This window comes from Bidens hawaiensis, unplaced genomic scaffold (genome assembly GCF_021521415.1).
Source record: "Bidens hawaiensis isolate Kalapana, Puna unplaced genomic scaffold, B.hawaiensis_p1.1 tig00009618_1, whole genome shotgun sequence".
NCBI classification, from domain to species: domain Eukaryota; kingdom Viridiplantae; phylum Streptophyta; class Magnoliopsida; order Asterales; family Asteraceae; genus Bidens; species Bidens hawaiensis.
Window position 1 is genome coordinate 449,923 of NW_027491719.1, and position 15,673 is coordinate 465,595.

Below are 15,673 nucleotides of genomic sequence, written 5' to 3' on the forward strand. Positions count from 1 at the left end.
ATTTAAATTGTGACTGAGGGAGTATAATAGTAGATTTACATGTGAATTTTAAAACTAGTGTAAAAATCAAAGAGGTATATAATGTGTAATGTGTAAATAATTAATTAACACTAAAACATTGGTCATACTTCTAGATTCTAAAGAGCTAAAAATAAAAAGGCTATTACATTGTATTTTTAAGTTGGATGGCAAGTCACTAAAAGTGTACTTTATAGTTTATCCTCATGTTTCATAATTATTATTTCGGTTGATTAAAATTTTGATTAGAGGTTAATTGTTAAAAGTTATTTACAAAAGATGACCAAAGTTAGTGCCCATGCCCTCGTTGCTTTCCACGTGTCTTTTTCTACTTATTTAATCCACAAACACGTAAAACAAACACGTAAATGATCAAATAAACATGACAAAAATGAAAAATCCTATATAGTAACAGTAAGTCAGTAACAGCAGCTAAAGTAGCAGTAAAATTTGGGTAATTAAAATGTTAGTTAATAGTTTTGATTCACGGGAGATAACAAAAGAGAAAAGGAAATAGATGTAGTTTATCATTGTCTAATTCTATCAATTTTTTTCTATTATTTCAATCATTTCACAAAATCATGAGTTTCATTAATTCATGTATTAAATTGAAGATCATGTTATTCTATAAATGAGGACAAAAACAAGAATGATTTATAGTTACACAAAAAGACTTCTAAAAATAATAAATAATAATAACTAAAAATTTAATAAAATAACGAAAAAGTACACAAAAATGTTTTCACTATGTTTCTAGTTAAAAAAAGAAGAAAGACTCAATGTTGAGGAAAAAGATCATTGTGTTTTGTGTTTATTTTCTTCATTAATTGTGTTTTTTTTGTTTGACGTTGTCTTTTTTTTATATTGTTTTATAGTACTTAACATTGTGTTATATTTTGTTTGACATTGTGTTAGATTATGTGATCCACTGTGTCTTTTTTTAGTTATAATTGTGGCTTTTGTTCATTTTCGTCATTGTGTCTTTTCGACGTTTTTTTAGCGAGAATGGCGGAAGAAACATTTGAGTTTATTAAATTTATATTGTGTTTTATTTATATTTTAGGTTATGATTTTTTTATTTTATTTTTTTTGAATTTTTTTGTTGATGGTTTTTTTTTACCACAAATTCTTCTCACACATCTCATTTTTGTCTTCATTATATTTTAACATTTCCTTAAATTGAATGTTGAATTTATATACTCTCAAATTAACACAAATTTTAGATGTTGACACACCGTGCTTACAACGGTGCATACGAACCTTCACTGTCATGTTTAAGCGAAGCGTTCTAGTATATATGTCTAATCCATACAACCGCACATGTTTAATTTCCTTAACACCATATTATCAAAACAACAATGCGCACCATGGCGTACATCTAACTTATGCATTACTTGTTCAACAACACATTTACCTCTCATTCAATACACGTGTCGTGCCTTAGTAGCTTCTTATACTATATTAATTTTCATTTTCTTTTTTTATAATAATAATGTTCATAAATTATAAGTTTATTCTAGAGTCATAATATGACTAATTATCATTATTTAAGATTTTCATGTAATATTATATGTTGTTGTAACGAACATTTAATAAAATAAAGGTGTAGCATGAATATCATGTGCGTATTAAAGGAAGGCACCAAGAAAGCCATGACACATATTTAATTCACAGTCATCTTCTACCTCCTCTAACTACACCAAACCAAACATGTCTGCCTTCGAACTTAATCAATCTCGGCAGACCAAGAAGCTCTTTCATCGACGGCAAAGCTTCCGAGGTAATCTTGGTTTTGTTTCGCGTGTTTTTGTCATATGTTCTTTAGGGGTGTGCAAAGTCAGGTCAGTTCGGTTATGGGGCTTAACCATAAGTCCATAACTGGGCTTTTGATATGGAAGGTTGCTTAACCATAATCATAACTGAGTAGTTGGTTGACCGACCTCCATTGTACTTTTTCCTTCGTTTTAGTTAAAAATGGTTCGGCTATGGTGTTTCAAGCTTTTTAATTATGAAGTTTCGAAGTTGAAATGTTGGTTTCGAAGCTTGGTTTGGTTATGTATGATTATATGGTGTTCCAAGCTATGTTATAAACAATTGCAGCATAAATTTATTTGTTCGAAGCTATATGAAAATAGAGGTATAAATATGGTGTTTCAAAAGATTGCTTAACCATAATCATAACCGAATAGTTGGTTAACCGACCTCCAATGTATTTTTTTTCTTTGTTCTAGTTAAAAATGGGTTTGGTTATGTTGTTTCAAACTCAGTTATGAAGTTTCAAAGCTAAAATATGTCGGTTTCAAACTTGGTTATGGTGTTCCAAGCTATGTTATAAATAGTTGTAACATAAATTTAATTGTTTGAAACTGGAAATGGTTGTATAAATTACAAAATATGAAAATAGAGGTATAAATTTGTTAAAACACAAACATACAATGTTCGGTTCAGTCTAGTTAAAGTTTCTTATCGAAGATACATTAACAGTAACCATAACCGGTGATTAATTATATTCACTTAACCATAACCGTCGGTTTTGTTCAATTATGGTTCAAATTTTCCGGCCAACGATTCGTTTACGGTTATGATTCTATTTTTGCTCATCCCAGTATTTATCGCCTCTAATTTTTGTTGTGCTTGAGGGTTGTTTTCATGACTCATTTTGTAGTTGTGGAATTGTGTCTTGTTGTCTAGTTTTTTACTAAACTAGTTTTCTAATATAAGTTTTGGCCTTTCAAAAAGTACATATTGTAAATCATATATTTATATACACATAATGCTTATTTTTTTGGTTATTAACTTTTTAATGTTTCTTTTTTAAGATATTCAAAGTTCAATTTCAAAGATGAATCCAGAACTTGTTAAGACTGTGATTGAATCAGGAAAAACACCAATGTTTTCCACTCATTATACACCATCATTTTCTTTGAGGTATCTAACAAGTAACAATTTATAGATTTTATTAATATTATTATGCAAATTAAATTGTTTTAAATTGCATGTTTTGGTGACACTATTAAGCATGCCGGTGACAACTCCTTTGACCATATTCTACAATGGGATGGTCAACGTTTTTCATGTTTCTCCACCCCAGGTATGATTATATTTATATGAACATTAAACCCTAAATATTTGGGACGGGTATAAATCATATATGAGATTAGTTTTTAAAATTCTAAATATATGTGAGGGACATGGACTAAGTGATACGTGACTCAATTACCCGAAACATGATACTTGTTTATCCAAACCATACCCATAAACATTTTTCTCCTTTTCTTTTTTGTCTTTGGTAATAGAATAATATATTAATAATCTAATATATCTAATTTTTTGTATTTATATTTTCCTTTTTTTTTGAATAATAAACTTATATTAAAATTGGAATAGCAAGAAAATGTACTTAAAAATTTCAACTAGTAATTTATAACAGGCCAACCAACGATTCTAACCTATACCCGACGGGTAATGAATATTCGGGTACCCAACATATATATGAGGCATGGTATTGGACATTATTTATTATCGACATAATAGCAAGATTTTATAATCCATAGACATGATCATAGAGGTAAAACACTCCTAGAAAAATACAATTTTTATGAATTTAAAATGACTATTTTCATGTATTTGTTTGTATGTAATTCATAAGATTAGGAATGTAACACTTATAATTACTCAGGCAGAGACTCTTATAAAGTTTGCATATGGAAAAGAAACACCAACATCTCCATCACACAACAAACTCCGGACTCTTAACCAAGGTACTAGTTTCCAAATTTTAACACTTGCCAAAAACAAAAAAAAATGATATATTGTCTAATTTATAGAACTTAAATTGCTAAGCATTAATAATTTGTTTGATGTAGGGAAGCTAGATGTTGATGAGTCATGTTCAGATCTTCCTATAGCTCGTAAAAAGTCATTGCAAAGGTTCTTAAAGAAACGCGAGGGGAGGTTCGTCTCGTCTTTATTAATTTCATGTTTCAAACAAGAATCCATTATGTCAATACAATCATTTTAATTATATTGATCACCATCAATACACAAAACAATTTTATAACATAGAACGTATAAACACTTGTACGTGGTTATATATTGTGAGAGATAAAGAAAGACCGTTATCTTTTATGTATCTTCATAACTAAAATAAAACGCACGTGTTTTTTTTATATTTGCCTCAACTTGTTATTTATGTACAGAACGACCCTCTATGTAGTGTCCGTTCAATAGAACCAATTTCAATTGAAGAACTGGCCAAATAAGCAGTTCGTACTGACCAGATATAGTGACAGAGAGAAAAGATAGTTATATGATTAAATATCATAGTTAGATCAATATGCATAGGTGTTTATAAAATTAACATGACCAGTTGCATATGTATGCAATCAATTTAATGAACACTTACTTATATTTTTCTTTTTCAATTTAAAAGACTTTTGGATACCATTGAATGGTCTATGGTTTATTTTGCAGGATGACTTTGGGAGGTCCATATTAAAATAAAAGGAAGGGTTACTACTACAAGGGGTTGTTTCCATGTTTCAATCATAATAATTGTTTTAACCAGAATCATCTATTATGGATTGCTAATTGTTACTTATTAACTAAATTTGGATTCATCTCCTTTTTTCCTTAGTTATGGATATTTTCTCAATTTTATTTGTATTTCTTAATTGATATTCTTTACATATTATTAATTGAAGTAATATACAAACTTGATGTATTTGGATGATATATAAAAGATTGAAATCAATCTTTGTTTTCATATATGCACGATGGTTGCTTATTTGAAGACCAATATGAGAGTAAGCATTGATATCATGATATGAAACTTAATATTGAGTTGTCTTCACTTATGATCAAGAATAGAACGTCTCCATATGCAGGGTCGTCGCCGAGAATCAATATAAAAAAATACGGGGCCAGGGCGTGTAAAAACATCGACCCATAATGAGTTATGGTTTAGTTAGGTTATACTGAAATGGCTTTAAATTTTGACTCGGGCTTAAATTAAACCTTATAAAAATATATAGTTTAAAAAAATGAAATTTCGGACCCGGCCCAATCTTGGGCGGTCGCCCATCTAGCCCTTTTCCTCGGGCCGGCCCTAAGGAGTTACAAATGTGATGGTTGCTTATTGGAGATCAAGCTAAGGGTGCATTAATATGTCTCCCAATATTGAATTGTCCCCCACATCTTAACAAGAATACATGGTATTAATATTAAATATGAGACTAGTAGAAAGGAAGTAGATGCAGAAATAGAGCCAAGAAAAAGAAATCTATCAATGCAAGTCGTGTTAACTCATTAATTGTTTGCAATAAGTATCAATCACATTGTATATCCCATCTTAGCTACCTTTCAAAAACTATTTACAATTAGACTTTCCACTATGGGGCGCCGTGGAGGGCGACCATGGGGTGCGGAGGGCGCGAAACACCGCCGGGAGGAGTACGCGGATGGTGAGGCGTGGTGGGTAGGATCGTTGCGACGCCGGGCGACTTTCCTCTCTCAACCTCTCACACACTCATACATATATATGTATATATATATAGGGGTGTCAATGGACATTAAACCACAACGGGGCATTATTGGTTGGGGCTTTGAAGCCCCAAATGATTACGTGACGCTGACGTTGCATTGTGGAGGGGCTTCGAAACACCCCAACACCCCAATGTAGAGGATAGCCTTACAATCAATCTACTTCAATGACAACCAAGCATTTCTACAACCAAATCAAACACATGAAAAATAAGTTTTCAAGTTTCAAACATATATCTTTTCATGTCAAATCAATTTTTTAAATATATTCATTATGAAGTACAAGAATTTCAATTTGATTTTTCTTAAAATTAATCTTTCGCCAACAAGAAAATGTCGTTTTTACTGTTCAGATTAGAAAAAAGAATATACTTTTATCTATAAATATGTAGTGAGAATAATAACAAATAAAATAGCACCCGAATGTTACATTTCAAATTTTTTTTGAACGGCCAACAAAATTTCATTAATCGCCAACGTTATAGCAACTTATTAACCAAACCCGACACATACAACCGCTCGATTGGAATTTACAACAATTACAAAACAAAACCAAAAAATACCCCCAGTCCGTTACAAATTCATCTCACGCTATGTTAAAAGATTGCTACATCTCCTGTGTTATTACCTCCTTCGATCTATTCCAAGCCGATAAATATCCCAAAGCTTTTATCCCAGCCACCATATTACTTAGATTCACCGCTTTACCCTCAAACACCAGTTCATTCCTTGCTCTCTGTAAACACCATTATGCAGTTAGGCAAACCGCATGAAATGCTTTTGCATACCGCTTTGAAAACACCGTGTATTCGTACATCTCCAATATATCACATGTCCTAAACACCATAACGGTGCATTTGATTTCAACTAACAAATTAACAATTGTTATAAAAGGCAAAGATGGCCAAGAAGTCATATCTAATAAACCGGAAAAAAGGTAATATCAAAAGGTACTCACGTTTAAAGCATTGAAACACATTGAAAGTCAACTGGCTTTTCTTTACTTAAAGAAGTTTAGGAACTTTACTTAATACTTAGGATTTTATTTTATTTGATTTCATAACATTTACTTTAACTAACTTAATGATAAAGTAAATAAATCACTAGAATTACTTTTTATTTAACTTCACAAACAATATTTGTTTAATAACTTATATTATTTAACTTCTTAAAAAAATATAGAAACACAATCTTGTTTGGTTTTTTATGAACATTATGATATAAATTTTATTAACACTTGTAAATAAATTATTAGATTCAAAAAAAGTTAAGTGTTTAGTTTTTTTTTAAATCTAAAAACAAGGTCTTGTTCAATATTAATATTTTTTAATATAAGATAATTTTGATTAATAAAATAAAATTTTTATTATTTATATAGAATAAACTAAAACCTAAATCTAATATAAGTAAATAAAAATAGTTTAGGCTAAGTCGTGAATGAAGGTGAAAAGTTGAGTTGGGTTGGATTGGCAGAAGAAAGAAATTCGTTTTTTATTAAGGTTGGGTTGAGATGTGAATAAACATAGTCAAACAAACAAAAAAATTTATGAAATAGAAAACTAGTTCAAGAAAGGCACAAAATGTACATGTAATTTATTTTTTTTTGGAACAGTAGAGAAATATGAAAGGATTAATGATGAAATAAAGAAGCATCAGTTTTAAAAAGCTCGATTTTGGAGCCTCATGGTTTAAATCAGCCCAAATAATACCAAGTTTTTTCATCATATGCAACCTAATTCCACAAAACAAGAGAAAAAATATAAAGAACAAATGAAATAAATTCAATAATTATTATTGACAACTGGAAGCTGCATATGGACCTGATCAATACATTTGCATTATATATAGTGAAAGCAATGAAAACAAGGGCCCCCGTATAAAACCCTAGAGTGGTTTTAAACTGATTTGAAAGCCCATATTTGATTTTATTAAAGAGCCCATGGGTTGATTGGTTTGTAGTTGGGCTTGGATTTTATATGGGCTTGCAATAATTTATTATTATTTTTTTTAATGTAGTTGTGGGCTCTTTTTTAAAGCATTTTTGGATTGAGTTTAAAAAGTGTTTATTTGCTTATTGGTTTTTCAAAAAGCCATTTTTAAAATATAAGATTTGGGGCTTTTGAAAAACTGCTTTATAACCCTTTCAAAAAGCTAAAATAAAAAAAAATGTGATTGCCTAACATATTTTAACTTATTGACCTTTTGAAAACACCAATAAGTTAATAAGCACTTTTTAAACTCAGTCCCAAGCATGCTCTTAATATCTAGAGGATTTATAAACCGGTTTTCTTCATCCTAATCTCACACATGTAACTAGGTTATTGTGGAGGTGCAAAAACTGTGTCGGGTCTGGTTCATGTTAGTGTCGAGTTTTTGATTGGGTTTTAACCAGTTTGGCCAGTTTTTATCGGTATTTGGCTAGTTCGGGCCTGGGTTTTGACCGAGTAGATGTGAAAGCGGGTGCGGTTCATGTCAGGTCCGGTTCAAGTTACTTTTGGGTTTTTGACTGGATTTTGACCGGTTTGGCTGGTTTTTGGCCAGTTCGGATCCGGGTTTTGAACGAGTAGATGTGAAACCAAGTGCGGTTGTTTCAGGTTTGACTGAAGAACTGGAACCAGGTTTGTGCCTGCTGGTTCGGGTCTTCTGGGTCAAGTCCGAAAGCGAGTTTTTTGTGCATCTCTAGGTTATTGTGTTGAAGGGACTATTTCATATCTCCCTTCTCTAAAGTTGCAAATTACAAATTTTCCCCCAAATCATGTTTGAAGAACATTGTATATTTTTTATTGAAACTTGTTCTTTTGGGAAATTTCTAATTTTGCAAGTTTAAAAGTGGGATATATGAAATTCTCCATATGTTAAATATCAACATATGTAAGAAATAATTGTTGCATGCGTTGGAATGATATATGATGAGAGTGAAGAGGAGGAGGAAGATGTGAAGGAAAATGAGGTTGATAAGAATCTTGTTCATGAGGAAGTTAGGGAAGTTGAGGATAATGTGGAAAATGTTATTAATGATAATGTGGAAGTTGATGATGAAAATACGGAAGTGGTGGAGACATATATGGATTTTGGAGAAACAGAGAAGATTTCTGAAGCTAATACAGAGATTATTGACACTAATGTTGAACAAGAGTCCATAAAAACTATTGAATATGATCCAGAATAACACGATTGATTAAATCGTTCAAACGAGTTTAAACATCTATATGTATCACAAAAGGGAGATATAGAATTTGGAATAATAAATGATAATTATATCACCATAATAAATATGATTCAGTAGTTAAACAATAAAATAAATCATATTAGAAATAATTCACAAAAGAGTTAGGATGGTTTTATTCAATCAAGATTGATTTTAATCGTGCCATAAACGCGTCGATCTGTATATGACACGAACCTGGTTAAATCAAACCCAAACCAATTTAACTTCTTATCATGTAACGCTAACAATAATCTACATGTAATATGAAACGCCAAAACCAGTAGTAAAAATAATCTACAATCTTACTCTCAAGTTAAATTACATTGCTTTTGCACAAACAAATTGATTAGTTTTGATCTCCATACCAATGGTACAACTAAAGAACCAAAAAATTAACCCAAACCCACATGATAAGAGAGAAACAAATATATGCTCTCGAAAGCCACTTGTCCGGCTTTAACTTTGTTTTACGTGATCACATTGGTCAACAAGATAACGAGCCCTTAGGGTCACAAAAAGGAAAAAACAAAACAAAAGGGAATAAATTTTCCCATAACTTATAACATCAAGACATGTGAGTATAGAAACAATTATAAAAAATCAGAGGATCGTGATGATTTTATGCGATTCACCATAGTTTAACACCATCAAATGATTCATAGTAGCTGAAGATCGAGGAGCGACACTAAACCCGACATCATTTCTTGGACTGTTCCAAATAGTATCTCTTACATGTTGTAACGTCAATAACGACAATAGTTGATGTCCTTTGCATGTTATCTCTACCTGTTTTTCATTTTAAACCATTAACAAAATGAATATTAGTAACTAATATATTATTAATCTTAATATACATGAATATATTTTGTTTTTCATATATAATATGCATGTTGTAAGAATTGAAATGTAATCATTAGGAATAGTATATAAATGGACGATTTAATCCCACGATAAATTCCTATATACATATAAGCATGAAGTTAAAGAGAATGCACGATTGGAAAAAACTATGCCACTTTAATCATGACTTATATTTAGCCCCACCACAACCTTTGCTCCCAAGCCAAACCCATGATCATTCATACATGTATCTATATTTTTGTATGCATCTATATTTTGTATGTATATATGAATATATCAGTATACGAATTTGGGATAAAACAATAATCTTTTCTTTTCCTAAGAAACATATAGACCGGTATAAATCGTTATACGGGGACAGTCTACTATAAAACAGAAATAGAGAAACTATATCGTAAATAATTTACAAGGTGGGATTATTATTTTTTTTGAACGGCCAACTAAGTAACGCCGGGTACCCCGTACGCGGCCCCCATTGGCTAAAGGTAGCCCGAGCCGGCCACTACTCCGGATGGACGGAGCCCCTAGCGGTCCATCTGTTGAGGGATTCACCGGATAAAACCCGACCCCTACGCCCGCCAAACGGCACGACAGCGAGGAGCCGGTAAAACCGGGTGAGATCAGGACTCGAACCCTGGCAAGCCAGGATCATCCCTCATATCTCCCATATAAGTTAGTGGTAGTGAGGTTTGATCCCCTACCTCTCACTTGTAAAGTGAGTGCTCTACCATTGAGCCACAACCAACTTATAAGGTGGGATTATTATTAATAGTTTTCACCGAAACACAAATATATATAAGGTGGTGTCCTACAAATAATATCAACCTGTTAAATGTACAACTAACTTAAGTAATTATTAATAATCTAAAGTTTTAAACTAAAATAGTTACATTAAAAAAATAAAGTAGGATAAAAGTGACTACTCTAATTTTCTATGCGCTTTGCACGTTAAATTTACTTGTATTTGATCCTAATATCATAAATATAAATAAATATAAATGCATATGCTTGCATATAAAAGTAGCACAATTGTTTTACTAGTTATTCTCAACCATCAATATGTCTATATGACTATATGTATACGAATAATATATTATAATTTTCTTTTCAAAGAGTGACATGATTGATTTCCTCTAGATTTTCATCATATCCATGCATTGCTTTCGTTCAAAGAAAAACTATATCTTTTTGAATTTCTTTTGTCCTGTTTGAAAATGTGATTTGAAATGAACTACTCCATATATGTCTTTTCTTCATGTAAGTGGAGCACTTTCATACAAGGTATTATGATAGAACCAAACTCCCTTTAAGCAAAAAGAGTTGTGGACCCTAATAAGAGAGAGAGCCATGATGCTACCTCCATACCTATAATATACACATAATCTTTATTTCTTTTGTGAATTGAGTTGAGGCATGCGAAAGCATGACAAAACCATCATGCATGCTAAATTGCCATATATGATAATGGATTTTCAAAACCCATGTTCTATTTCACGTCAATCTTATAGCAATATATACATACATACACATACACATGCATTCTTATATTAGGATTAGGTCATACTATTGCTATACCACCCCATCTGATTTCATATCTTTAAATGACTGTCCACAATACACTCTAACGACCGTTTCAAAGCAGGTTGTCAAAACAACCCCTTCGGAAAGTAAGGGGTCTAAACTATTGGTTAAAACAGTCATTTAACAAATACCCCTACTGGCCATGGCGTCAGATTTTGTAAATTATATGTCAAAATGACTATTGAACAAATATCCCTTCGACCGCTAATATAGTATGAGATGAAATGTCAGACGATGTGTGTATAGCATGCTCCATTAGGGTCACATACGACCTCTATCAAATCCACATATACATTCACATTAGGATTATATACGAACCCTATAAATTTCATATATCAGCATCATACTAGTTTAAGAACTAACGTTCCCTACAACATTTATAGTACGTATTACTTTTCGCATATGTAAACGTTGCATACATTTTCAAGATATGCACACATATGAAGATTGAAATGACGATATGTCATATGTAATATTGTAAGTTAAGGTAGCTAGTAATTAAGGAAGCAAATGATTGTATATTGAGTTTTGGGATATATGTGACATGGGATATATGATTCCTTCACGTAAAAGCAAACTAAATAGCTAAAGTAGCTGGCATCATCAATGATTCGCTGGATCAAATCCTTACATATATGCACATAAGGTTGACCTATTAATAATACTGTTAATTAATTCAGTATTTCTTAAAAGAATGTAATGTATATACGACCCACTAACCATGCATAGCACTCTTTGGTGGTATATGTAGAGATCTTTTTAAATTTGTTTATTCCAAATGATATATCGTAGCTAGTTGACTAGTATAGTTGGTCTTCCGATCCAATTACATATGGTGATAGTTAAGATTTAAGATTTTGACTTAAAAGGATTTCCAGCATTGGTGGGTTTTTCTCGTTAATGCTTTTTTTAAGGAATCAGTTTTAGAGCGTCAAAATCTATATGAACAGTTGACATCCCGTTTTATAGAGGTTCACCCAGATATAGACGCTATTAAAAAAGCAAAAGCTAGTTGACTAGTGATCAGGGTATACATTAATTAAGTTGACCATCTATGGTAGTTCTTGGCATGTTGTCAGCTACTTTAACTAAAAAAAATCTGATTAATGTCGCATGCACAAAAAGATATGTAACCTACCTTAAAAGACCGCATTAATTAGTGATTTGCATGTTTGTTATATATTTGTACTATTTCAACCAAGACTTTAATATACGTGATATTCATGCCGTTCAAAAAAATAAAGAAAAAACAAAAGAATGTAAGCCATCTTGCCTACTTGAAATGAAATGGTAGAACCGCAATTTCAAATAAGTTAAGCTTACATCAAGTGTTAGTTTTCTTCAACATGTTTTCTTAAATTAAAAATTTTCATGTGTCTAGTTTGTTTTTATTAGTTTTCATGCATGTATCTAGTTAGTAAACTCTGTCTCTTGTTGCCAATGTTTATCAGTAAAGTATCTAATATTTGAAGTTAGTTTTATATATGCATAGTACCCCTAAGACTTAAGATGCATGTCCAGCCTAGTTATTAGTCTTGTATGTTAATTATCGCGCACAAACATATTTATGTAATGTTATGTCACTTATCAATGTACTATAAATTTGGTAGAATCAGAATTACTAATAGAATGCCCTATTTTCTACTAAAGTAGTGGCGATAACATTACAATCTTAATATATACCTCGTATGCTTGGTGATTTGTTGATGCCGTTGCTTGAAAACTTGCTAAAAGTGTTTTTGGCCGTAGTCATAAGTCTAGAATAAATATATTTATAACTTAACTCAAAATTCATCATGAAATGGTAAATTGAACATGTAGTATAAACATGTTTGGGTCTTTTCTACAATAATCATATATTCTATATCATAGCGAAACAAAATGTCAAGTTTTCACATAACTCATAACAATTTAGCATACCCATATACCTCAACAACACACTATAAACTAGTATGTTTGGGTCTTTTCTATAATTCCACATGCCTAAAAGGTGGAGAGTCCGGAAGTGTAATATGTAGCTAGGCAAACCGTGCATCTATCCCAGGTGATAAAGATCTTGATTTGATAGACCCCTTTTATAATCTACTCCTCAATTTATGTATAATGTTTAACAAAAGTTGCTCTCTTCACACACATTCTAACAAAATCTTGTCACCAAACTTTCCATAATATGTAATTTCGTTTTGCTTCGTTCGCCCCATAAATTAGCAAGCGAATTAATCTATGATCATCAAAGAAAGATGATATGATCTATAATACGCGTGTAAATTTATGCGTGTATCATATACCTACATTGATGTGTATGGTAACCAAGACATGAAGCAAGCAAACGGTAGATGTTCTTTTGTGTTTACTTTGGGAGGATATGATAATGGTGGGGTGACAAGCAGTTTTCTATTCAACATTTGTCCTTCATTTGGGACCTACAGTGATTTTCTTCTTCAAGCTTTTGTTTCCATGTTTAACGTGGGTGTCATATCCTGATATCCCTACCCTAATTGACACGACCAACACTAGTTAACTATCACCATAATTCCAAAATTACCTACAAATTAATATACTCCCCACCTAATTCAATATATCACTAAACTATGAACTAGAGATATACCCCTCAATCTATTCTAGTTTGCTCCAATGTTTCTTTCATGTTACTCTCACCAACCATATTCTTACATTTGTTTTATGAGGTTCTCTCCTTTAAGATTACTCCTAAATCACAAATACACACCTCTATGCACATACATTTAAAAAAATCATACCGAATATACTCGTTATCGCTTTTCCTCTCACCGGTATTCTCTTGATGTAGCTAATACAAAAACAGGTATTTGCTACGGCCAAATATGTGGCAAATCTATTGCAAACACCCGCAGTTTATAAACAATGTATAAGGATATGGAAAGAGAGAAAGAAGCTATATCAAGTTATGTGATTAACATCATTAGCTAAACAATCAAGATGCCATTGTAGCTAGTAGGGTTTTAGACTTTTAATTAGTTTAATTATATTACATGAAAATATAAGTGTTATACAAATAAATAAAAACATACCTCAGATTCGCTTCCAAGATCAAGCTTATTAACCAGATACTTGATTAACAATCCTATGGTCATTCTTCCATCCCTGAGTTGATAAAATGAAGCAATTCTTAAGTAATAAATTAATAATGATATAAGAAACAAAAATATATATAGTAACTAATGATTAATAGTGTTACTTGATTCTCATGTAACTCTTTGGTATTTGAGGCAAAAATGGTTCCTTCAATCTGCATTAGATAACAAGTAAATAACTATAATTCATAATTCATGCAATGAGTTTATGAGGTATATATATATCATATATTATTCAAACTATGCAAGTGAAACAAAAGGAAAATATATGTAAAATAATTAGGGTTTTGGAAGAGTTACTGGTTTTGAGATGCCTGAAGAATAAACCATACACCGGAATGAGGCCGTCGTGGTGGGTTGACCACTCGTGCTACATTTAATCGACGGTGGACATTAATCGAACGTCCGTGTTGCTCGGATGAACCCGAAAACGAAGAAGATGAAGAAACCGGTGGGTAATTAAGAGGTCTAATTAAATGCATATAATTATATTTAGTTTCATATTGCTCGAGTTGCTGTTGTTGTAAAGTCATAAACGGCACGAAATTCATTGCAGCCGCCGTCTGAGGCGGCTGCAAAAGAAAAGAACTGGGACCCTGAAATTCAGGAACTTGGAAAATGAGCTGAGGTGGCGGCTGTGGAGCCTGTCGTATATGTCGTGACGACGAGCTCGCACTGCCTCCACCTGTCAACAAATCAAGGGTAACTGACGGGGGAAATTTTTCCATTTCCATTTCCCTCGTCAGTTCGATCTGGCTGCGGTTGCTGGTGGTGGAACCTGAGTTTCCACCACCTAAACTCAACTGCAGCCAACGCCCATGATCGTCATCCACGTCAACATTCATATTAATATCCTTTGAGCTTGATCCTGCTTCCTCTTCATTATTGGTACTAGTTTCGGTTCTTGATTCATCCTCAGCCATTAGATCTGAAACTGAAACTAACCTTGATCTTCCTAAACTAATAAAACAGTCATATCCACCTTGAGAAAACCCTCCATTAATATTATTATTATCATCAACACACTTTGAAGAAGAGAGATGAGTAGGAAACATGGTCATATTGCAAGTCTTTGAAACTGATCACCACTAGTGTAGAATAATATTATTAATCTATGAAAGAAATCCATACATATGTAAAAGGTGAAAGAAATCTTTAACTAGGGTTTGATGGTATCATGAAGAAGTTAATATATAGAGAGAAAGAGTATTATTAATGAGAAGAGTTGAAGAAGATCTAGATATGGTGAGATTTGGAGAAGATATATGTTCTCCTTGTACTAGAGTACTAGGAGATGAGAGGAGATGGACCAAGAAAAAAGTAGATGATTATATTCTTGAAAATGATCAAA

General features: G+C 32.0%; 2 protein-coding genes and 1 non-coding gene across 3 annotated transcripts; 1 reads left to right on the top strand and 2 right to left on the bottom strand.

The window, feature by feature from the left end:
- The first annotated feature begins 1,606 nt into the window (after positions 1 to 1,606).
- Positions 1,607 to 4,596, top strand: LOC143533075 (protein TIFY 9-like). Its single transcript, XM_077027946.1, has 6 exons — positions 1,607 to 1,798; positions 2,838 to 2,946; positions 3,037 to 3,109; positions 3,698 to 3,779; positions 3,885 to 3,972; positions 4,492 to 4,596. The coding sequence occupies exons 1-6, from the start codon at positions 1,729 to 1,731 to the stop codon at positions 4,514 to 4,516; spliced, it is 447 nt and encodes a 148-aa protein (XP_076884061.1). The 5' UTR covers positions 1,607 to 1,728; the 3' UTR covers positions 4,517 to 4,596.
- Positions 4,597 to 7,205: 2,609 nt separating this feature from the next.
- On the bottom strand, positions 7,206 to 7,290 carry LOC143533117 (small nucleolar RNA SNORD36). Its single transcript, XR_013135299.1, has one exon. It is a non-coding gene; the product is annotated as a small nucleolar RNA SNORD36 (small nucleolar RNA).
- Positions 7,291 to 9,312: 2,022 nt separating this feature from the next.
- Positions 9,313 to 15,463, bottom strand: LOC143533076 (uncharacterized). Its single transcript, XM_077027947.1, has 4 exons — positions 14,623 to 15,463; positions 14,427 to 14,477; positions 14,260 to 14,332; positions 9,313 to 9,553 (listed from the first exon to the last, which is right to left on the bottom strand). The coding sequence occupies exons 1-4, from the start codon at positions 15,381 to 15,383 to the stop codon at positions 9,368 to 9,370; spliced, it is 1,071 nt and encodes a 356-aa protein (XP_076884062.1). The 5' UTR covers positions 15,384 to 15,463; the 3' UTR covers positions 9,313 to 9,367.
- Positions 15,464 to 15,673: the final 210 nt, after the last annotated feature.

Excerpts from the sequence above, each read along its gene's own strand:
- LOC143533075 (XM_077027946.1), top strand. The coding sequence starts at position 1,729 with ATGTCTGCCTTCGAACTTAATCAATCTCGGCAGACCAAGAAGCTCTTT. Across the intron at positions 1,799-2,837 it reads TCGACGGCAAAGCTTCCGAG|ATATTCAAAGTTCAATTTCA; the intron begins GTAATCTTGGTT and ends TTCTTTTTTAAG. Across the intron at positions 3,780-3,884 it reads ACTCCGGACTCTTAACCAAG|GGAAGCTAGATGTTGATGAG; the intron begins GTACTAGTTTCC and ends TGTTTGATGTAG.
- LOC143533076 (XM_077027947.1), bottom strand. The coding sequence starts at position 15,383 with ATGACCATGTTTCCTACTCATCTCTCTTCTTCAAAGTGTGTTGATGAT. Across the intron at positions 14,478-14,622 it reads CTTCAGGCATCTCAAAACCA|ATTGAAGGAACCATTTTTGC; the intron begins GTAACTCTTCCA and ends TATCTAATGCAG. Across the intron at positions 9,554-14,259 it reads ATCTTGGAAGCGAATCTGAG|GTAGAGATAACATGCAAAGG; the intron begins GTATGTTTTTAT and ends AATGAAAAACAG.